Below are 22,500 nucleotides of genomic sequence, written 5' to 3' on the forward strand. Positions count from 1 at the left end.
CAATGAGAAACCCCTACCCCCCTGTCTGCTTCCCTGGGTCATGTGATGTCATATGTCAACATACAATGTAGAGGAGGGTGTGCAGGAGAAGCCTGACGTGACGCATCATCAGCAAGTTTAGCAGTGAAATTGAGCTGAGGCATCTGGTCGTGACAGCTTTGGCAGGGCCCAGGACAAAGTCATCTGAAAGCCCCCCCCCATGCAATGTAATGAAAACCCAATTCTGGACACCCTCCCTTCCTGGGCCCGGGACAACAGATCCCTTTGTCCCCCCCTGTCGGCCAAAAGTCGACCCAAAGTAGATTGTCATTACATTGCATGTAGGGGTGGGCGATATGACGATATTATATCGTGAATCGCGATATTGAGTAAAATATCGTCTCGAATCTAGATCGTCTTGCAGTGAGGATGTTTATTATCAGTATCAGAGTGACGTTTTCTCACTTGTGTTGTTGTCTTCACTTCATTCTTTACATTATTGTATTCCAATTGTACACTTTATGAGAGTATCATCAGTGTGTTAACATTTTATTGACTGCAAATTACAAATTGCAAGTATATGAAAGTTATTTTTTGTTGTTTTTATTTTTTTGGATGGAAGATCGTGATAAAATATCGAAATCGTGATTTCATGTTAAAAGATCGTGATACAACATTTTTGCCATATCGCCCACCCCTGATTGCATATATTGAGAAGGGGACCCTTTTAGAGGACTTTGTCCTGAGCCTGGCAGAAGCTCTCAGTGACCCTGGTGACAGCCTTGTGTGAGTCCCTTTATGATTACATAAGGGGTTATTTCAAAAGTTTATTGCCGTCTTAAAATCCTGAGAAATCCCATGGGAAGGGGAGCACCACTGATATGCAACCTTGTGTGACAACAATGTCTTACTTGTTATTGGGGGCAAAGATAACAAGGAAGTTCCTCAAGTACACTAACTTGCCATTTCTGGTGTGTGTGTGTGTGTGTGTGTGTGTGTGTGTGTGTGTGTGTGTGTGTGTGTGTGTGTGTGTGTGTGTGTGTGTGTGTGTGTGTGTGTGGTGTGTGTGTGTGTGTGTGTGTGTGTGTGTGTGTGTGTGTGTGTGTGTGTGTGTGTGTGTGTGTGTGCATGTGTGGGTGTGTGTGTGTGTGTGTGTGTGTGTGTGTGTGTGTGTGTGTGTGTGTGTGTGTGTGTGTGTGTGTGCGTGCGTGCATGTGTGCGTGCATGCATATGTGTGCATGTGTCTGTGTGTGTGTGCCTGCACGTGTCTGCCTGTCTCTTTGTAGTGCCGGGTCATGTGGGTCGTCTGGTGTTTGGGCACGTGAACGATAAGGCCTGTGTCTTCATGCAGGGTCGCTGTCATCTCTTCGAGGGCTACTCCTTATGCAAGGTCAGTTCACACTCTTCTGTCATCTTTACGAGGGCTACTCATCATGCAAGGTCAGTTCAAACTGTTCCCATGATAAACTGTTTGAACATGTAGAGAGTACTCTGGGACCAAATACACTGCAGACGAGGTTACATCAACTCTCTGAGTGTTGATTTGATACTTTTTTTATGGGTAAACTGTAGTTCAGCTTGAGTTCAAATGCCAAAATGCTGTGGACCCATGTTACATGTCACACTGTTTATACGTATGCTGTGGACCCTATGACTGAGACGAGAGACAAGAGTCTCACAGATATATGAATCCGAACCTGAATTTCGTCCTGAGATTTGCATTCAAATGTGCGCGTTGTTCTTTGCATGATGCGTGTTAATGACGCCATTTCAAAACTCCACGACCAGACTGTTGTATTCAATTTCCATTCAAATGTGGCAGCCAGAGCGCTGGTCTTTAGACTAGAGGGTTGCAGGTTCAAATCCCACCCTTACCAGCACCTTCATTCATGGCAGAAGTGCCCTTGAGCAAGGCATCTAACCACACATTGCTCAAGGGCCTGTAATCAATACCCTGTACCTAAATAACTGTACGTCACATTGGATAAAAAGCGTCAGCTAAGTGTAATGTAATGTAAAATATGTGTGCGTTGTTCTTCGCAAGATGTGTGTTTTTCACATCAACTCATTTATCTATTGTGCTGTTAGCATCACGCTGGGACGTATAGTACTTTATCAGCTGTCTATTTTTAGTGCAGCGCAGTAGCATTTCTAATAACATTTCCACCCCAGCGTGTAGCCACCACCAACTCATCAATATGGCGCAGTACAATACGCGCAGCCGTTGAAGGCATAGCATATACACGTAGCATAGCATAGCATCTCATTTGTAATCCTTAGGCACGCTACAGCAACAGCAGCTGAGCTGAGCTGGGGACGTTTGTTTGGGATGGAGTTCGCCTGGCAAGGAAACACTTCACTCTGCCGATCAGCACTTTCACAATGAAAGCACACGCGTACAGATGGTGTAACTTCAATCTGCTCATTACCGTGCCGTGCCGCGGCAGCGCACCGTGATCATTACACCCTGTGGCCATTCGGAATGCGGGGGGCAGTATAGCACTGCTTTTGCAGAGCAGTGTCTGCCTGTGCTTGTGCGTCTGTCTGTGCTTCCGTGCTTGTCCATCCCCCAGTTTTAGTAGTAGTAGAAATACAGTCAGCAAATTGCATGTTTTATTTAGCATTGGGCATTTGATAATAACACAAGTGTGAGCCCTAAACAAGACCACCATGTGAATTTAAACTCGACTTTTTTCTGTCTTGCAGTCACCGTCTCCCAATCCGTCCCTAACTTATTTCGGCACTATTCATGTCAGGAACGGGTATCCTCAGGATACAGAGTTTGCATACCTACAATTTGAACCGGTAAAGACAATTAAAACCGAGTCAATCAGACAGGAACACCATTGTAATTAAGTGTGTCCCGTAACGCCAGCATGAGAGAGATCGAATTTTAAATTTGGCGGCGATATTATGTTTTATGTAGCATTGGGCATTTGATAATAACAGAAGTGTGCGCCCTAAACAAGACCACCATGTGAATTTAAACTCGACTTTTTTCTGTCTTTCATTCACCGTCTCCCAATCCGTCCCTAACTTATTCGGCATTATTCAAGTCAGGAACGGGTATCCTCAGGATACAGAGTTTGCATACCTACAATTTGAACCGGTAAAGACAATTAAAACCGACTCAATCAGACAGGAACACCATTGTAATTAAGTGTGTCCCGTAACGCCAGCATGAGAGAGATCGAATTTTAAATTTGGCGACGACATTCTGTTGCACGTAACATTGGGCATTTGATAATAACACATGCGTGAGCCCTAAACAAGACCGCCAGTCGACAGTGTTTTGTTTTTATTATTCTGCATTCATGCCAGGAACGGATATCCTCATGATAGGCCTAATAAGTTGAAGACGGTTTTTTATTATTATTATTATTAGTGCTTGTGAACACTTGTGAACTATGACTCCTTCTTCGGAGGCTGGATAACCTTTCACACCACTATGTGTCACAAAAGGCTGCGCACTGCCTTTTCTTTTTTAAAACACAGCAGTCGTATGATAAGTGTTTCCCAACCACTGTGCCATGGCACACTAGTGTATGCTGTATGCACACATCTACTGTATGTACACATCTGTGCATGCATATACACACACAAGCGCAAGCATGCACACACGCAAGAACTTACTCACACTCGCACACACACGCGCACGCATGCACGCACACACACGCACACACACACACACACACACACACACACACACACACACACACACACACACACACACACACACACACACACGCACACACACAGAGCTAACAGTGTGCTGTGTAGCGCCACACTATGATACTGGATGGAGGCTTCTCTCTCTCTCTCTTCCTCATATCTCTCCCCGCTTCACCACAAGGACAAAGGAAGTGGGCTGAAACGAAACGGCATCTAGTCTATTTGTAAATGCAGAGAGAGGACCTGGCTGCTCTGGCATGCACCATTAGTCTGATCCATCACACTTCCAACATAGTAAAAAAAAAAACCCACACACACACAATACAACACTTGCAGAGTCATTTTAACGTCTTCTAGAGTATCTTTAGGTCCCAGAGTGCTCTCTAAATGCTGAGGGGGAAAAAAGAAACACCAGGGGCGGATCTAGCCGTTTTGTGGCCCTAGCCGAAATATAAACAAAAAGTCTTGCTTTAAAGGGACACTGTGTGAGATCTGTAGTTGTTTATTTACAGAATTCATGCTGCCCATTCGCTAATGTTACCTTTTTCATGAATACTTATCACCAGCATCAAATTCTAAGTATTCATTATGACTGGAAAAATGGCACTTTTCATACATGAAAAGGGGGATCTTCTCCATGGTCCGCCATTTTGAATTTCCAAAAATAGCCATTTTTAATAGCAAAAATGACTGTTCTTGGACCATACTAGAAAATATTTGTTTGATACTTAGTAAACTTTCATGTAAAGATCAAATTTGGCAATAGCCAGCCCAATTTCAATATGCAGCATAGTTGCAGTACCTTTTTTCACCATTTCCTGCACAGTGTCCCTTTAAACACGTACACAAAATAAGGGTCACCAATTAGCATAGAATGAGGGAGGCTTCTATTTAAGTGTTTTGTCTCGTGTATAGTATCTTCTATTACTTTACAGAAGTACATCATTAATATCAGGCCTTCTTTTTACTTTACTTAATATTATACATCATTAATAACAGGCCTTCTTTTTTGTGTGTCTATTGCGACTGGTGTGACAGTTGGGGGCCCTTATGGAGGGCAGATTTGGTCGGGGCCCTAGGCAGTTGCAGAGGTTTGCCTAATGTAACGTCCGGTTCTGGGAAACACATACACATGTGGTGAAAGAGGGAGGAAACGGAGGGGAACAGCGTTTCTCTCTACCTCCACCAGGTCCTTGGGGAAATCAGGTACTTGGCGACCTCCCGCCTTCCACGTTGGAAAATAGGTGTGAACAGATGTATGCCAAATGAATGTTCATTGCCCATACGTATTTGGCAGCAACGAGAGAGAGAGCCACCATATCCACAAGGTTTATGAGGAATCTTCTCTTTCATGGCAGGGGAGGGGAGGCCTTGGGTGTAACAGAACGCAGGACAGAGGTGTATGAAACGGTGTTTAGTGACAGTGTGCCTCACAATAAAATTGTTCACATAAAAAAAGTAAAAAGCTTTTCAGAGCTTTACAGCGGGCACTCGTCAATAAATCCTGACGACTTCAGCTGTGAAGCCCAAGGGAGAGGGGAGGGAGAGAAGGAGAGGGGAGGGAGGGAGAGAGAGGGAGGGGAATGGGAAGGGGTATTAAAATGCTCTCTCTCATCCAGCTCTCATTCGGCCCATCTCTTCCCCTTCTCTCCTTCTCTCCTTCTGCTGCCAGTGCTGTTGTGAGGACAGCAGCACAAATTTTGCCTAATTTTGGCCGGTGTCTCTGCCACCCCGCTCTGTGTGACGAGCAGGGCTGGACTGGCCGTCTAGCATAGCAGGCATTTCCTGGTGTGCCCCGCACCCTCGTGGGTCCCTATTTTCAGAAATAAAAAAGTTTTATTTCTTTTACATTTCTGAAAATAGGGGCCCACATGGGTGCGGGGCCCACCTGTGAGTCAGTTCTGCACCGCTAATTATGAAGGCTTTAAGCCAAAAGTGCCCGGACCCTATTTCTCCCCCAGCCCAGCCTTGTGTGGCGAGGCGCAGCACGGAAAAGCACTGCAAGGCAGGCCGGTCTGAGAGGTGGCGGGAACAAGGGCGTAACTTTATGCTGACAATTGGGGGGGTCAAGATTTCCATCTAAATGAATTAAATGGCTAAACAGTTTTCTTCAGTATTTGCATGTACAGTTATGTATGTTACCTGGTCATTTGTGCCTCCTGCGCTGTCTCTCTCTGTACTCTCTCTCCCTGTTTTTGGTCATCCGATTCTCCTTCGCCTCGTTCTCTCCCTCTGTCTTCAACTGATGCACTTCCTCCATCACCTCCTTTCTGTTGCTCAACTGCTACGTACATCTCCTCCGTTGCCTCTCTCTCCTTCAACTGCTGCACCTCCTCTGACACCTTCATACTCTATCTCTTGAACTGGTTCACCTCCTTTGTCCCCTCCTTCTCTCTCCCTCTCATCTGTGCTTCCTCGTCTCTCTCTCTGGACACCCGTCTCTCTCTCATCACCTGTACCTCCTTGGCCTTGGATCTCTCTTTGGTGACCTGCACAATCAAGTTTTTGAACCTGATATAAAAAAAAACCTCAGTTAATGTTCAAATGGCTTGGCAGCAAACTCACATCAGAGTTTTAGAGAATGCATTTTCCCAATCAGGCTAAAGTCAAGCTGTCAGAAAATCTCCATTTGTAATGTGGCATATAGCTATAAAGCAAAGATGAGTTAATTAATTAATTAATTAAAAACATTCCTACCCTTTGCTTAGTAGGCCTAATTCATATGATCAGAATAAAGCTACAGTCAGAGATGGTTGATAAAATCTTTGATGCAGTGCCAAATATGAATGACATATCCCAACCATCAATCACTAATCAGGATGCTGCACAAATAAGATCTCTTGTCTGCTGTTCGCCATGTTGTTAATCATATGATCAGAAGAAAGTTGCTGTGGTAGAAATTAAAGTAGCCTGCTGGCTACATAATATCCCATACCCATTATTTATACAATTGACTGCTGTTGTTTTTTATATAACTAAATATACAGTGGCGACTGGCGACAAAAATATTGAGAGGACCTCCTCTGTCTCACTCCAAGCACAGCCACGCATAGTGTCACGCGAGGAAGGAACCCCTCGTCTCCCCAACCCTCTCTCGTGTCTCTCTCTTCATTACTTCACTGGCGAAACAAACTGTAATCGCTTGGCTGTTGTCAACAAATGCGATTTTGAAAACAAAATATAATGCCACAATACATCTTATTAAAATGGGATGCGTTTACTATTGGTGTCAAAAAACTTACAGGCATTTTGGTTCAGCTGCATTGAACAAGCTTCTCATTTGAAGTGGATACTATCATAGGAAATCACGCAGGCAACTGGACAGGGGGTAACCAAAAACTACTTAAATGACGTGAAATAAAACAAACAGACGTCCGATTGCTAGGGTTTCACAAAATGTGTTGGTTTGAGGGAGTAAATATCCCAGGTGCTAGCCATCAACGAAGTCCAAAATAGCCAGCCACGTCCAGTGTTATTGAACTAGCTGTCTGTCGTAACCTAGCATAAAATAGCTATATAACTAACTGACAGGCAGAAAGGCAGTGGTACACTATAGGTCTCAAAACACTCGGAAATAATGTCTCTTATGCCAAAGACGCATCCACGCATGATCATGTGGCAATTGCAAGTTAAAAGTAGAAAAAAACAATTGCTCAATACTTGATAAAGCTGATCGCTAATCAGTTTGAATGTGGGATAGTGGAGAAGAGGATTACCCATTGAGAGATTCCCCTGATTGTCGCTCCCAACGCAGGCCGCTCCCCGGTCGGCTCGCTCCCACTAGCCAGACTATCGATCCCACCGCCATATAACGGAGCTAGTTATCTTTTTGATGTTAGTTTTTTGTTTCTAACCCTAACCCTAACCCTAAATTGCTTGTATGTGGCAGTGTATGATAATACGTGAAATATAATCGGGTGGGACTACACGTCCGGGAGTGATAGAAACACCTGGGACTACACGTCCGGGAGCGATCTCAGTTGGGAGTGTCCATCTACCTCCCCCATTGGACAGTACGTACTACGTACACAACTAACGCAGATTTGGGGAATACCAAGGGGGGCAGGGGGGGTTACATTACAACATGATTAAACATAACTGACCGAAACTATTTTTCACTATTTTACATAAAATGGGTAAAGTTGTTCATGCAAGACAAGTACTGTAATTATATAGGGGGGGTTGTACAATTATATAAGGGGGGTTATATTGTCAGGGTTTGAAGTCTGGGGGGGTCAAAACCCCCGTAACCCCCGTGGAAATTACGCCCATGGGCGGGAACTTACATTTGCAGGCGTCTGCCCCCCGGGGGCATCATTTATCTGTCGCACCATGTGCCAGGGATCCACTTTCCCCGAAATGACCAGGGGAGTCTATGGGCCTTTCTCAAAACCTAGGACAATGTCCTTCCAAGTGTATCAGCTTAATTAGTCACGTCCAGTGATTGGATACTCTTTGGTGAACTCTAAGAATATCCAATCACTGGGTGTGACTAATAAAGAGTATTCAATTACTGGGTGTGACTAATTAAATTAGGCTGATGAACTTGGAAGGACAGTGTCCTAGGTTTTGAGAAGGGCCCTATATCTTCCCCCCACGCCACGCTACAGCACGGCACAGATCCCCTCTTAACCCTCCTCTGCCTCTCTGGTGGATGTTGGTGGTGGATGTGAGAGTCTGTCACTGTGTGTGTGTGTGTGCGTGAGTGTGTGCGTATGTGCATGCGTGCATGTGTGTGTGCATGTATTTGTGTGTGTGTATGTGAGTGTGTGTGTGTGTGTGTGTGTGTGTGTGTGTGTGTGTGTGTGTGTGTGTGTGTGTGTGTGTGTGTGTGTGTGTGCGTGCATGTATTTGTGTGTGTGTGTGTGTGTGTGTGTGTGTGTGTGTGTGTGTGTGTGTGTGTGTGTGTGTGTGTGTGTGTGTGCGTGCGTGCGTGCGTGCGTGCGTGCGTGCGTGTGTGTGTGCGCGTGTATGTGCGTGTGTGTGCGTGTGTGTGTGCGTGTGCATCAGGATAATTGTGATACAACATAACATAGCACGTTATGGTCTCATCATGGTTACAGGAACTGAAGGATGCAGTATCTGCAGGCCAGTCTGTTGTCATCCTACAGAAAAAAACACTTTCCTGTAAGATAGATCTACAGTCTCCTGCCATCCTACAGAAAAAAACACTTTCCTTTAAGCTAGATCTGCAGAATATAGAAGCCGTGTGATGTAATCGCCCATACTTTCTCAAACTGAGGAGGACTAATGACTTTCTTCAGTTGGGTGGGTGGTGGTGCAGGTTTTCTGTAAGTTATTCCAACTCCAAGACTTTTGTCTTTATGCAGGGCTGGTCTGGGGGAGAAATAGGGCCCGGGCACTTTTGGCTTAACCCATTGGCGCCTAAGGCACCTGAGAAAAAGGTTGCTGAATGCCTGAGCCCTTTTTAAGAAAAGTTGCCCTCAGCCTATAAAAGCCTAAATATCTCAACTTCTGAAGCACATAAAAATATGCATTTGTTTGCATTTAAATGCTAAGACCCTTCTTTCATTGGAATGTGTTCATTCATCTCAAAGAAACAGAGATTTTCAATAAAGTTGTCTCAAATCTCATGAGCCTGAATGTTGCGTTATGCAGCTTCAGGCGGCAGGGCCAATGTTGCGCAATGCAACATCAGGCATCAATGGGTTAAAGGGGCCCCTCATAATTAGCGGCACAGAACTGACTTACCGGTGGGCCCCGCTAGCCTGGTTTTACCAGATCACATTAATTACAATTCGTAATTCATTTTAGGAGTAGCCTACTAGGGCGGGAAAAGTGAGCTCAGCTCTGGTTTGAAATGAGCTCTGACCAATCGCTGACAGTTGACGTATGTTATTATGCTCTCAAGTGCATATGCTTATTGGCCGATAACACCGGTTGTCAGTGTTGCCAGATGTACGATAATATGTATCATAATTTTGTCTTCTGTATGATCAAAAACACATGTTGTATGATAATTTCACAAGGGTGCGGGGCCCACCGGGAAATGCCTGCTATGCCAGATGGCCAGTGCAGCCCTGCTTCTTCAGTTGGGTGGGTGGTGCAGGTTTTCTGTAAGTTATTCCAAGTCTTTTGTCTTCATGCAGCGCTGGACTGGGGTAGAAATAGGGCCTGGGCACTTTTGCACTTTTGGCTTACAGGGGCCCCTCATAACTGACTCACCGGTGGGCCCCTGCACCCTCGTGGGCCCCTATTTTCAGAAATGTAAAAAAATATATATAATATTATTATTTTACATTCCTGAAAATAGTCATGTAAAAGTTGTAATGTATTACCAAAGGCCCTGTGCACTGTCATAGTGGTGTAGTACGAGGGTGCGGGGCCCACCGGGAAATGCCCGCTATGTCAGATGGCCAGTGCAGCCCTGCGTCTTCAGTTGGGTGGGTGGTGCAGGTTTTCTGTAAGTTATTCCAAGTCTTTTTCTCTCCAGTGAGTCCCCCATTCATCTCTGCTGCACGGTTTGATCTTATCGCCCTCTATAATACTGCCTTGCCTTCTGTTCTGTGCAGTGGGACTCGCTCTGCATTAAGTCTCCACGTCAGGAAGGCCTGATCACCTCGGACGACCCTATAGCGGAATTATGGTGTCTGTTTTTATTTCTGCTCGTGGTCACGTGCTGTAGCCCCTTACGAGACCACCGCAATCTTACTGCGCCACTGTGACAGAGCACAGGGCCTTTGGTAATACATTACAACTTGGTCATTGCCATTCTGGTAACAGCAAATGTATAACTCTCAACAGGTTTAAGAGGCTCTGGGCAACATTTTCGAGTTAATTAATTACCTGAGTCATTACAGTAATAGCCAAATGATGACTTTGGCAACCGCTTCTGCATCCCATGGGCCGAAAGCCAAACTTGAAATATTTGGGCTGAATTGAACTGAAGACCTGGACACTTGCACTAAACATCACGCTTTCCATCACAAAATGTGACTTTGTATACAGTAGGCCCTATCTTCCCAAACTTCACCATGGCAAGGCCCCCCCGTACACCGGTATTTTTCAGCCAAGGCCCCCTGTATACCGCTATAATCCAGCAAAGGCCCTCCTGACATACATGTGTTAATAAGATGGTTATGATACTTTTTGCAATGAAGTCAAAGACAGCACTGCTCTCCTCCTGGCGCTACTATCAAAGACACTCAGATCAATACTAAACTAATAGTATGTCCTTGTGGAGGTGAGGAAGTCGATGGCAGGTAGGTCCTCACCTCCTTCTTCTTCATCTGTCTCTCTCTGTTTTTTGTTGTCTGCTTACAGAGAGAGAGAGAGAGAGAGAGAGAGAGAGAGAGAGAGAGAGAGAGAGAGAGAGAGAGAGAGAGAGAGAGAGAGAGAGTATGTGTGTGAGAGAGAGAGAGAGAGAGAGAGAGTATGAGAGAGAGAGAGAGATGGAGAGAGAGTATGAGAGAGAGAGAGAGAGAGAGAGAGAGAGAGAGAAGCTAAGATGAACATGAGATGAACAACACATGAAAAGATAGACAGATCTGTCTGATTCAGACACAGGGAGAGGTGATGAGAAGGGGAGGAAGGGAGGTGAAGAGGCACACCAAGGCGTACATCAGGGGCTTCATCAGGGGCTTTTTTCATAAAATGATTTCAATGTCCACTTGGAATACCTTCAGGGCCCACCAGTGGGACACGGCCCACAGCTTGAGAATCACTGGCAGAGATGATGTCATTCCCCACATCCGCCTGCCCTACCTGCCAGTCTTTTAGAGCAGGGGTTCTCAACGTGGGGTCCGCAGCACATTCAGTGGGTCCATGAAAATGTTGCTACAATGCAACACAGAAGTGGTGATAAGAATTGCCCTCCATAGACCCCACATATTTGAGCTGCACTGCACCAGACACTTGCACTAAGCAAACTTTTCAAAACAAATTGCAACACAGAAGTAGTAAGAAGAATATTTCTTCATAGGCCCCACTTTTGCATTAAAATTTTAGGTCCCCGGCCTAAAAAACGTTTGAGAACCGCTGATGTAAAGTTAAGTTCCAGAGACCCGGCCAGTGCACTTCCAGTAATCGTTGTTCAAAGTCATGAACGAATGTTAGCGATTGGATAAAATAGGACACTTAAAGTCTTTCCAATTTCATCTGAGTTCACCCCTCGCTCCACTAAACATTTCTCAATTCGTCCGTTCCAGACCCCCTGAATGAATTGAATCAGGACTTGACGTGTCCTCTGTCTGCCCTACAGTTTGCCAGTCAGCTAAACGTCATCCCCAGTGGCCCGGGCCGCACCAGTGCAGCTGTGCTGCGTCATGTACATCGCTGCTCCCCCCCCCCTCCCCCGACTCTGTACTGGGGCTCTCTCAGGGCCAAGCAGATGTCAAGGCCTCTCTCTACCCAGGGCTACTCACAGTTTAGGCTCATTCTTTTGAAACTCGGTTCAAGTTCAAGTTCAAGTGTAGGCCTACTTTATTGTCAAAAGTCTATGTAATAAGGTTAGCACAGAAGTTTGAAATTGTGTTTGACTAGTCTCCAATGTGCAGTTAAACTAAACATATAGACACACACACACACACACACACACACACACACACACACACACACACACACACACACACACACACACACACACACACACACACACACACACACACACACACACACACACACACACACACAGTTGTTGGTAGACCCGAGTTCCTTCTCTGACACCTGTTGTAAATGCATTCTACTGCAACAGCTGGGGACAATGTGCTCCGAACTTTGTGCTCTGAGTTTGTGTTTTGGAACCTTGATCTGCACAGTAAATGTTGTAGTGTTAATTCAACACTTACAGAGTTCATTTAAGTCCAAATGGACTCAAATTAACTCTCTAAGTGTTAAATGAGCACTGCAGAATTTACTGTGTGAGTAGCCGTTCTATTGCCCTTTCCTGAAGTGGAGGTCAGGGTTTCCCACTATACTCATGAACGGCCATCCGGGTACTTTGCTCCTAAATGTGCGTTACGCCTAGTGGTGTGGATTGGCACTGCCCTCACGATCCGATTCGATCACGATTCGGGAGGTAGTAGATCCGATTCGATTCGATTCTATTAGATCCAATCCGATTCGATTCAATTCTACAATGCATTGCAATGCATTACATTTCTACTGAACGCAAAGCAAATGTTCAGCCATGATGAGGAAATACAAGTAGTCAGATACTGAGCAACAATTTATTGGCTGTTTTCTGTATCAGTCTGTATCAGTCTTGCAATGTTTTGAAGTGTTTTTATTTAATTTAACATTCATTTGCTCCCGAAATATCCATGGAAGTAATTGAAACTTTGAAAATTGAAAATTGCCGGATTGATTCTGGAACTTGCCGGATCTGGATCTGGATCGTCCATGCCCCGGATCTATCCGGATCGCCGAATCGATCATTGTTGACACCACTAGTTACGCCCCTTTATGGGTGAAAACAAACCGAATGTCTCATCAACTTACATGCTACATCGGCTAGCCTAAATGAATACATTCCAAGCTTCAGTCACGGCTGTTTGGCTATATTACTTGAACAGCCGGAAACACAACACGTTTTCGGCATGTTGCGCGTGAATAACGCTTGTCTACAGGTCCTTATCTTTCGTTCAGTAGCCTCTTACTGCAGATGGGGTCGTCGGTGGGTCTATTCACTATTTGCTGAAAATACTCAATTACATCATAACAACATTGCTTTGACAGAACCGAGAGCCTTAAGTAACAGATTAAGACATAGCTATTACAATTTTGGTGACAGTAAGGTTATAACATAGGCTCTGCGCTAAGGAGTTAAGCCCCAACACCACCAATTGACTTGCATTGCCTGTTTCCCCCCACAAATGGGCGTAACGCACATGGAAAACGTCACGCCGTTCATGAGTATCGAGTTTGGCACTACCGGTACTGCTGTATTGCATAGTACTACTGTATGTAATGTGGACAACTTATCCACTTGTCCTCCACTGGCACAGCTCTCCTCCTCCCTGGTCCTCTTCTCTTTCCTCCTCTCCTCACCTGTCTTGTCCTCCCCCTGGCCTGTCCTGTCCTCCCTCTCCTCTCATATCCTTCTCCTCCGATTTCCTGTCACCCTCTTTCCTTTTATTTTCTCTTAACTTCTGTTGTGACCTACCCTGTATTCTCCTCGTCCTTTCCACTCCACTCCTCTCTTCTCCTCTCCACTCCTCTCCTCTCCTCTCCTCTCCACTCCTCTCCTCTCCTCTCCTCTCCTCTCATATCCTCTCCTCTGCTCTCTTCTCATCTGCTCTCTTCTCCTCTAATATTCTCTTCTCTGCTCTCTGCTCTCTGCTCTGTCACCCTCTTTCCTTTTGTTTTCTCCTTTCCTCTCAACTTCTGTTACAACCTACCCAATTCTTCTCCTCTTCCTTTCCACTCCTCTGCTCTCCTCCCTTCTCCACTCCTCCCTTCTCCACTCCTCTCCTCTCCACTCCACTCCACTCCTCTCCTCTCCACTCCTCTCCTCTGCTCTCTTCTCTCCTCCTCTCCTCTCCTCTCATCTCCTCTCCTCTCCTCTGCTCTCCTCTCCTCTCCTCCTCCTCTCCTCTCCTCTCCTGTCTCCTCTCCTCTCCTCCTCTCCTCTTCTCTCCTCTCCTCCTCTCCTCTCCTCTCCTCTCCTCTCCTCTCCTCTTTCATGTCCTCTCCTCTCCTCCCCCTCTCCTCTCCTCTCCTCTCCTCTCCTCTCCTCTCCTCTCCTCTCAGCTCCTCTCCTCTTCTCCTATCTCCTCTCCTCTCCTCCCCCTCTCCTCTCCTCTCCTCTCCTCCCTCTCCTCTCCTCTCCTCTCCTCTCCTCTCCTCTCCTCTCCTCTCCTCCCCTCCCCTCTCCTCTCATATCCTCTCCTCTCCTCCCCTCTCCTCTCCTCTCCTCCCCTCTCCTCTCCTGTCCTCTCCTCTCCTCTCCTCTCCTCTCCTCTCCTCTCCTCTCCTCTCCTCTCCTCTCCTCCTCCTCTCCTCTCCTCTCCTGTCTCCTCTCCTCTCCTCTCCTCTCCTCTGATCTCTTTTCCTCTGCAGTTTACATTTGGCAGTGTTAAGTATTGTTTATATCTTAGCCCTGACTGGCTGGCTGCTTGTGTTTTTTTGTTGTTTGTTTTTTTCGGGGGGGGGGGGGATCTATGTTATTGTGGAGTGATCTGTAGGGGGTGCAGAGTGATGTGGAGGTTAATTAGCCAGTTTGCTCCGTTAGCCCCACTCTGACCTGTGTTGATATCAGTCCCTCCCCTCTCAGTCCCTATCTCTCCACTTCTCCTTATCTCTCTCTCTCTCTTGCTCTCTCTCTTTCTCTCACTCATCGATAGCAGAGGTGGTGCTGGTGGAGTCTGTGTGTCTACTATATGTGTGTGCGTGCGTGCGTGCACATGTGTGCATGCGTGCATGCATGCATGTGCGTGCATGCGCATGTGTGTGCGAGTGCGTGTGTGTGAGCATATGTGCGCATCTGAGTGTGTGTGCACATGCGTACATGTGTGTGTGTACATATCAGGGCTTGTGGTTGAGGAGTGCTTGCTGGAGGGGAACTATAGGTCACGCTTGCCTGATTGCCTTTTTTTAAGCTTTACTGCTTCTCAACTCTGACAACTCCTCCTCCTCTTCCCCTCCTCCCGCTCTTCCTCCTCTTACCCCTCCTCCTCTTCCTCTTCTTCCTCTCCTCCTCCTCTTCCTCCTCCTCCTCATCCTCCTCGTCCTCCTCCTCTGCCTCTCCTCTCTGCCGCCTCCACAGCAGCCTCCTCTGCCTCTCTGCACCTGCCTCTCTCTCTCTCTCTCTCTCTCTCTCTCTCTCTCTCTCTCCTCTCTCTCCTGTCTTTCTCTCTCTCTCCTCTCTCTTCTCTCTCCTCCTGCTCCTCCTCTTCCTCCTCATCCTCCTCTTCTTCCTCTCCTCTGCCTCTCCTACTTTGCCTCTGTCTCTCCAATGCTGCCTCTCTCTGTCGCCTCCACAGCAGCCTCCTCTGCCTCTCTGCACCTGCCTCTCTCTCTCTCTCTCTCTCTCTCTCTCTCTCTCTCTCTCTCTCCTTCTCTGCTCTCTCTCCCCTCCCCTCTCTCTCTCTCTCTCTCTCTCTCTCTCTCTCTCTCTCTCTCTCTCTCTGCATCTGCCTCTCTCTCTCTCTGCTCTCCTCTTTCTCTGCCTCTCACTCTTCCACCTCCACCTCCTCCTGCTTAGCACCTGCCTCCCTCAACCTTCTCTGCCTCCTTCTCTCTCTCTCTCTCTCTGCCTCCTTCTCTCTCTCTCTCTCTCTCTCTCTCTCTCTCTCTCTGCCTCCTTCTCTCTCTCTCTGCCCCCTCTGCCCACTCTGTCTCTGCTGCTTCTCTCTCTACCCTCTCTCTCTCTCTACTATCTCTTTCCTATCCGCCTCTCCCTCTTTCTCTCTCTCTCTGCCCCTCTGTCTCTCTGCTGCCTTTCTCTCGGTCTCCTCTGTCTCTGTCTGTCTCTGTTTCCTCCTCCACGTCTCACTCCACTGCCTCTGTCTCTCTCTCTCTGCTGCCTCTGTCTCTCTCTCTACTGTCTCTGTCTCTTTCTCTGTTTCTGCCGCCTCTGTCTCTCTCTCTACTGCCTCTGTCTCTCTCTCTACTGTCTCTGTCTCTTTCTCTGTTTCTGCCGCCTCTGTCTCTCTCTCTCTCCTCTTGGCTTCTCTCTTCCTCTACTGTCTCTTTCTGTCACCTCTCGCTCTTGTTACTCTCTCTGTTGCATCTCTCTACTCCTGTCTCTCTCTGTCACCTCTCTCTCTACCGTCTCACTCTCTCCTCTCTCTTTTCTCCTCTCTCTCTCTCTCTCTCTCTCTCTCTCTCCTCTCTCTTTTCTCCTCTCTCTCTCTCTCTCTACCTCTATCTCTTTCTATCTTCTCTCTCTCTCTCTGCCTCTGTCTCTTCCTACCGTCTCTCTCTCTCCTCTCTCTTTTCTCCTCTCTCTCTCTCTCTCTGCCTCTATCTCTTTCTCTCTCCTCTCTCTCTCTCTGCCTCTGTCTCTCTCTCCACGTCTCACTCCCTCCTCTNTCTCTCTCTCTCTCTCTCTCTCTGCCTCTATCTCTTTCTATCGTCTCTCTCTCTCTCTGTCACGTCTCACTCCACTGCCTCTGTCTCTCTCTCTCTGCTGCCTCTGTCTCTCTCTCTACTGCCTCTGTCTCTCTCTCTCTACTGCCTCTGTCTCTTTCTCTGTTTCTGCCGCCTCTGTCTCTCTCTCTCTCTCTCCTCTTGGCTTCTCTCTCTTCCTCTACTGTCTCTTTCTGTCACCTCTCTCTCTCGTTACTCTCTCTGTCATCTCGGCTCCCCTCTCTCTGCCTCTGTCTCTCTCCATTGCATCTCTCTACTCCTGTCACCTCTCTCTCTACCGTCTCACTCTCTCCTCTCTCTTTTCTCCTCTCTCTCTCTCTCTCTGCCTCTATCTCTTTCTATCGTCTCTCTCTCTCTCTGCCTCTGTCTCTTTCTACCGTCTCTCTCTCTCTCTGCCTCTGTCTCTCTCTACCATCTCTCTCTCTCTCTCTCTCTCTCTCTCTCTCTCTCTCTCTCTCTCTCTCTCTCTCTCTCTCTCTCTCTCTACCGCATCTCTCTGCATCTGTCTCTCTCTGCTGTCTCTCTCTCTACTCTCTCTGTCCTCTCGGCCCCTCTCTCTCTCTCTCTCCGCCTCTGTCTCTCTCTACCGTCTCTCTCCGCCTCTGTCTCTCTCTACCACATCTCTCTCTCTCTCTCTCTCTCTCTCTCTCTCTCTCTCTCTCCACCTCTCTCTCTCCGCCTCTGTCTCTCTCTGCCTCCTCCAGCTGCTGTGTGCAGTGTGTGCTACATGTGTTACACGCGTTGCACCATCACACACTCCAAGCCATATGTCCGCCGCTTCACACTCCAAGCCGCATGTCTGCCGCAAGGGCTGGCAATGACGCCTTCTAGTGATGTGTCGGTCGCGAACGAAACGGCTCTAAGAACCGGCTCTTTGATGTGAACAAGAGGAACCGGCTCCTTAATGGGAGCCGTTTGAGGGTTTTTTTTGGGAGCCGTTTGAGCTTTTTTGTTTGTTTCGTCCTTCTCTTCTCTCCCCCTCCTTCTCCTCGTTGTATCCTTTAAAAGTGCCCGTGATAGAGAGCAGGTGTTAGACACACTCACAGCGATCAGAAATACATAGTATGTATTAAAACATTATTAATTTACTTTGTATTTGGGTATGTTGGGTCATTATTTAAAGATTGATTATAGTAAATGTGTCATTCATAAAGGCTTTTACACAGCATAAACTGCCCAAAGTGCAATAATGGAACAGAATGTTGTGAAATAAAATTAAAACTATTTAATTATTAATAATGTTAACATATATGTAGGGAGCCGTTTGGGAGCCGAAAGAGCCATAGTAAGAAGAGCCGATAGAACCGCATCTCAAAGAAGAGCCGAATATCCCATCACTAACGCCTTCACACACTCAGAGCCGTACGTCTGTCTGTCGAGCTGTGTGTCTGCCGCGGGGCTGGCAATAAAGCCGAACTGCTTGACATGGCCTTGCAGGTGAGGGGAGAGTGGAGGGAGGGAGGTAGGGAGGGAGGAATGGAAGGATGCGGGAAGGGTGGAAAGATGGAGGGATGGGGAGAGATGGAGGGCAGGAGAGGAGAAAGGAGAAGGGGGAGAGAAGAGAAAGAGAGAGAGAGTGCAGAGAGAGAGAGAAAGACAGGGAAAGAGGGAGGGTGGAAAAAGAGAGGGTTGGTGGAGAGAGAGAGAGGGAAGGAGGGAGAGAGGGAGAGAAAGAGAGGGAGAGAGGGACAGAGGGAGAGAGAGAGAGAGAGGGAGGGAGGGTGATCACTGGAGGGAGAGAGAGAGAGAGGGAGGGAGGGAGAGGGAGGGAGGGAGGTGGAGAGAAAGAGGGAGGGAGGGAGGGAGGTGGACAGAAAGAGGGAGGGAGGGAGGGAGGTGGAGAGAAAGAGGGAGGGAGAGATAGAGGGAGGGTGATCACTGGAGCGTGGAGTTCAGCTCTGGCATTTTCAGAATCATAACCCCCCCTCCGCTATAAAGCCGCCAGGTACAGCACAGCACAGCCGTCATTTCTTTTTTCTTTTTTTTTCACTTGCTCCTCAGCAGGGCTGGACTGGCCATCTGGCATACCGGGCATTTCCCGGTGGGCCCCGCACCCTCGTGGGCCCCTTTTTTCAGAAATGTTTAAAAAAAAATAATAATAATAAAAAATAAACAATAAAAAATTGTACAACATTTTTGTTTTTTGTTTTTTTAATTTATATTTTATTAGGTTTTTTTTAGGGAAAGGGAAGTGGGAAACAACACACATTAAGAACAGAACTATGTACATACAGGGAGTTTGTCACATACTTATTCATATACATTTCTGAAAATATGGGCCAATGAGGGTGCAGGGCCCTCAGGGTGAGTTAGGGTGAGTTAGGGTGAGTTAGTTCTGCGCCGCTAATTATGAGGGGCCCCTTTAAGCCAAAAGTGCCCGGGCCCTATTTCTCCCCCAGTCCAGCCTTGCTCCTCAGGTCACCGCATAGGGACTCGTGACAGAAAAAAACGAGAAATTGATCACGGGAGGATCCTGTAAAACACAGCCCAGCTCACAGCTCATGAATCCTTGAATCCAATTTGTTTTTTGTTTTTTTTCTTCTTCTCATCGAACAGGTTCACTGGTCTGACTCATTCGTCTTCATGTTGACGCTTCTTGAACATTCCCTGTTGCCATGTTTAACGATTTTCCCATGTAAACAGCACCAGAGTTTATGATGATCATGGGGCTGCCGTGTGGGGGGGGCAATCGCTATTCCGACATAGCGCTATTCCGACATGCCGCTATTCCGACACTTTTTAGGGGTTAGGGTTAGGGTTAGGGTTAGGGTTAAGGTTAGGGATGTCGGAATAGCGGCATGTAGGAATAGCGGCGGACGGTGGAAAATGTGTCGGTATTCCGACAATAGACATTAACGTCGGAATAGCGACATGTCGGAATAGCGCCACGTAACCGCCGTGTGGTGGTGTAATGGCGAGGGAGTTGGACTGTGGATCACAGGGTTGCAGGTTCAATGCCTTACTCCATCCATGGCTGAAGTGCCCTTGAGCAAGGCACCTAACCCCCATAGCTCTAGAGACTGTAACCCAATACCCTGTACCAAGGCACCTAACCCCCATAGCTCAAGAGACTGTAACCCAATACCCTGTACCAAGGCACCTAACCCCCATAGCTCTAGAGACTGTAACCCAATACCCTGTACCAAGGCACCTAACCCCCATAGCTCAAGAGACTGTAACCCAATACCCTGTACCAAGGCACATAACCTCACATTGCTCCAGGGACTGTAACCAATACCCTGTACCAAGGCACCTAACCCCCACATTGCTCCAGGGGCTGTAACCAATACCTTCAAAACTGTAAGCTGCTTTGGATATATGTAGCAGCTACCGTATGTGTATGTCATGTATTGATCATTAGATTACATTTAGCAGACGCTTTAACGATTGCCCATGTAAAGAGCAGCAGTGTTTATGATGATCATTGGGCTGCCGTGTGGTGGTGTAATGGCGAGGGAGTTGGACTGTAGATCACAGGGTTGCAGGTTCAATACCCATCCACCTTTACCCAATCGCTTCCTCTCTGCATGGCTGAAGAGCCCTTGAGGAAGAAGGCACCTAATGACATTTCTCCAGGGACTATAACCAATACCATGACAAATAACTGTAAGCTGTTTTGGGTAAATGTATCAGCTATTGTAAGTGTAATGTATTGTAATGTAGACTGATTATCATCGACTTTCAAATCTCTTCGAGACTTGGTCTGACCAAAACGGCATGGTTGACCCGCCTCCCTAGGTTTGCTGCTTCTTGACTGGTCTCAGACAAAGTGGGTGGAGATCCCGATTTTTCGGGAGATCAGAGACGATATTTGCATCGCTCTTGGCCTGTCTAGAAGCAATGCAGAATGTGTTGGTGTGGTGTCACTAGGAGCCCATGAATGTGGTCCCAGCATTGTTCTTCCTCTTCACTCTTCCCATCCCCAGTTCCACGCCCCTTCTGTTCAAAGGAGTAGATGTGTGCATATCTCACCCGATGGACAATAAAACCATAAATCCAAGTAGAGTAAATAAAGTCCGCAACACTGCATTTTGCCTGATGAAGACCTGAGGGTCGAAACGTTGCGCTCTTATCATTAAATTCACCACACAAGACAAGCAGTGTGTAATATGAGCTTAGGCCTATTCACCACAGGAGACAAGCAGTGTTGTGGACTTTATTGACTGTACTCCGTTTGGCTCTGTGCCACCACAGCACATGTGCAGTTCACATGTGGATTTCCCCTCAAATCAATTCCGACTCAAATCCTGTGCGTGACTGTGTATTTTATTAGTTTCCCATCCATATTTTTTTCACCCCAAAATACATTTTTCTCCCTCCTCCAACACCTGTCCTCCTCGCCGTCACGTTCTGCCTGCTCTGGCACTCCGACGGCTAGTGGTGGCGGTGGCGGTGGTGGTGGAGATGGAGATGGCGGCAGTGGTGGTGATGGTGGTCGTGGCGGTGGCGGTGGCGGTGGCGGTGGAGATAGTGGTGGCGTAGGTTTTGGCTGCCGCAACGTGCTTTCCACACCGGTTCGATCATACGGAGCGTGAACAGACTCTGAGACAGAGAGAGAGAGCGAGAGAGAGAGCATGAGAGAGGGAAATAGAGAGAGACAGAGCGAGGGAGAGGCACAGTAAACGGTGGCGGTGGCTGCAGCTGTGGTGAAGGTTTGGCCGTGACAGGCTTTCCACGCCGGTTTGAGAACAGTCAAAAGAGAGAGAGAAAGAGAAAGAGCAAAAGAGGAAGAGAGAAAGGGACACAGAGACAGACAGAGCGAGGGAGAGGCACAGTATGAGGTGGCGTGGTGACATCTGTGGTGACGGTTTTGGCCGTGACACGCTTTCCACGCTGGTTCGATCATTCGGAGTGAGAACAGACAAGAGAGAGAGAGAAAGAGCAAAAGAGAAAGAGAGAAAGGGACACAGAGACAGACAGAGAGGCCCAGTAAACGGACAAATGAACGAACGACCGAACGTACGAACGAATGAATGAAGGAGCAGACGATGGAGGGAGGGCTGGAATGAAGGAGGCCGACGGCCAGAGCAGACAGAGTGTGACATCCCTATTGAGCAGTGCTATAGTGAGGCGGGCCGGCTAGTTCATTACTCACCCCTCCCCTCCCCTCACCTCCTCTCCCCTCCTCTCCTTCTCTTCTCCTCTCCTCCTCTTCTATAGTGAGGCGGGCCGGCTAGTTCATTACTCACCCCTCCCCTCCCCTCACCTCCTCTCCCCTCCCCTCGCCTCCTCTCCCCTCCCCTCGCCTCCTCCTCCTCTCCCTCCCCCCCCCTCCTCTCCTCCCTCCTCTCCTCCTCTCCTCCACCTCCTCCTCTCCTCCCCCCTCCACCCTCGCCTCCTCTCCCCTCCCCTCCCCTCCGCCTCCCCTCCCCTCCCCTCCTCCCCTCCCTCCTCTCCTCCTCTCCTCCCCTCACTCCTCTGCTCCCCTCCTCCCCTCCCTCCCCTCCTCCCCTCATCTCACCTCCCTTACCCTCCGCCTCCCCTCCCCTCCCCTCCTCTCCTCCTCTCCTCCTCTCCTTCTCTCCTCCTCTCCTCCTCTCCTCCTCTTCTATAGTGAGGCTGGCCGGCTAGTTCATTACTCACCCCTCCCCTCCCCTCACCTCCTCTCCCCTCCCCTCGCCTCCTCTCCTTCTCTTCTCCTCTCCTCCTCTCCTCTCTTCTCCTCTCCTCCTCTTCTATAGTGAGGCTGGCCGGCTAGTTCATTACTCACCCCTCCCCTCCCCTCCCCTCCCCTCCCCCCTCCTCCCCTCCCTCCTCTCCTCTCCTCCCTCCTCTCCTCCTCTCCTCCTCTCCCCGGCT

The 22,500-nt window shown here is 47.9% G+C and overlaps 1 protein-coding gene across 1 annotated transcript in view; it reads left to right on the plus strand.

The window, feature by feature from the left end:
• Window positions 1–22,500, plus strand: part of pnp4b (purine nucleoside phosphorylase 4b) — a 53,758-nt gene that overhangs the window by 17,490 nt on the left and 13,768 nt on the right. Inside the window, exon 3 of the mRNA XM_063198544.1 lies at window positions 1,266–1,369. Coding sequence (XP_063054614.1) covers window positions 1,266–1,369 — 104 coding nt within the window. The remainder of the gene's footprint in view (window positions 1–1,265; window positions 1,370–22,500) is intronic.

This window comes from Engraulis encrasicolus, chromosome 5, assembly GCF_034702125.1.
Source record: "Engraulis encrasicolus isolate BLACKSEA-1 chromosome 5, IST_EnEncr_1.0, whole genome shotgun sequence".
In the NCBI taxonomy this organism is placed as follows: domain Eukaryota; kingdom Metazoa; phylum Chordata; class Actinopteri; order Clupeiformes; family Engraulidae; genus Engraulis; species Engraulis encrasicolus.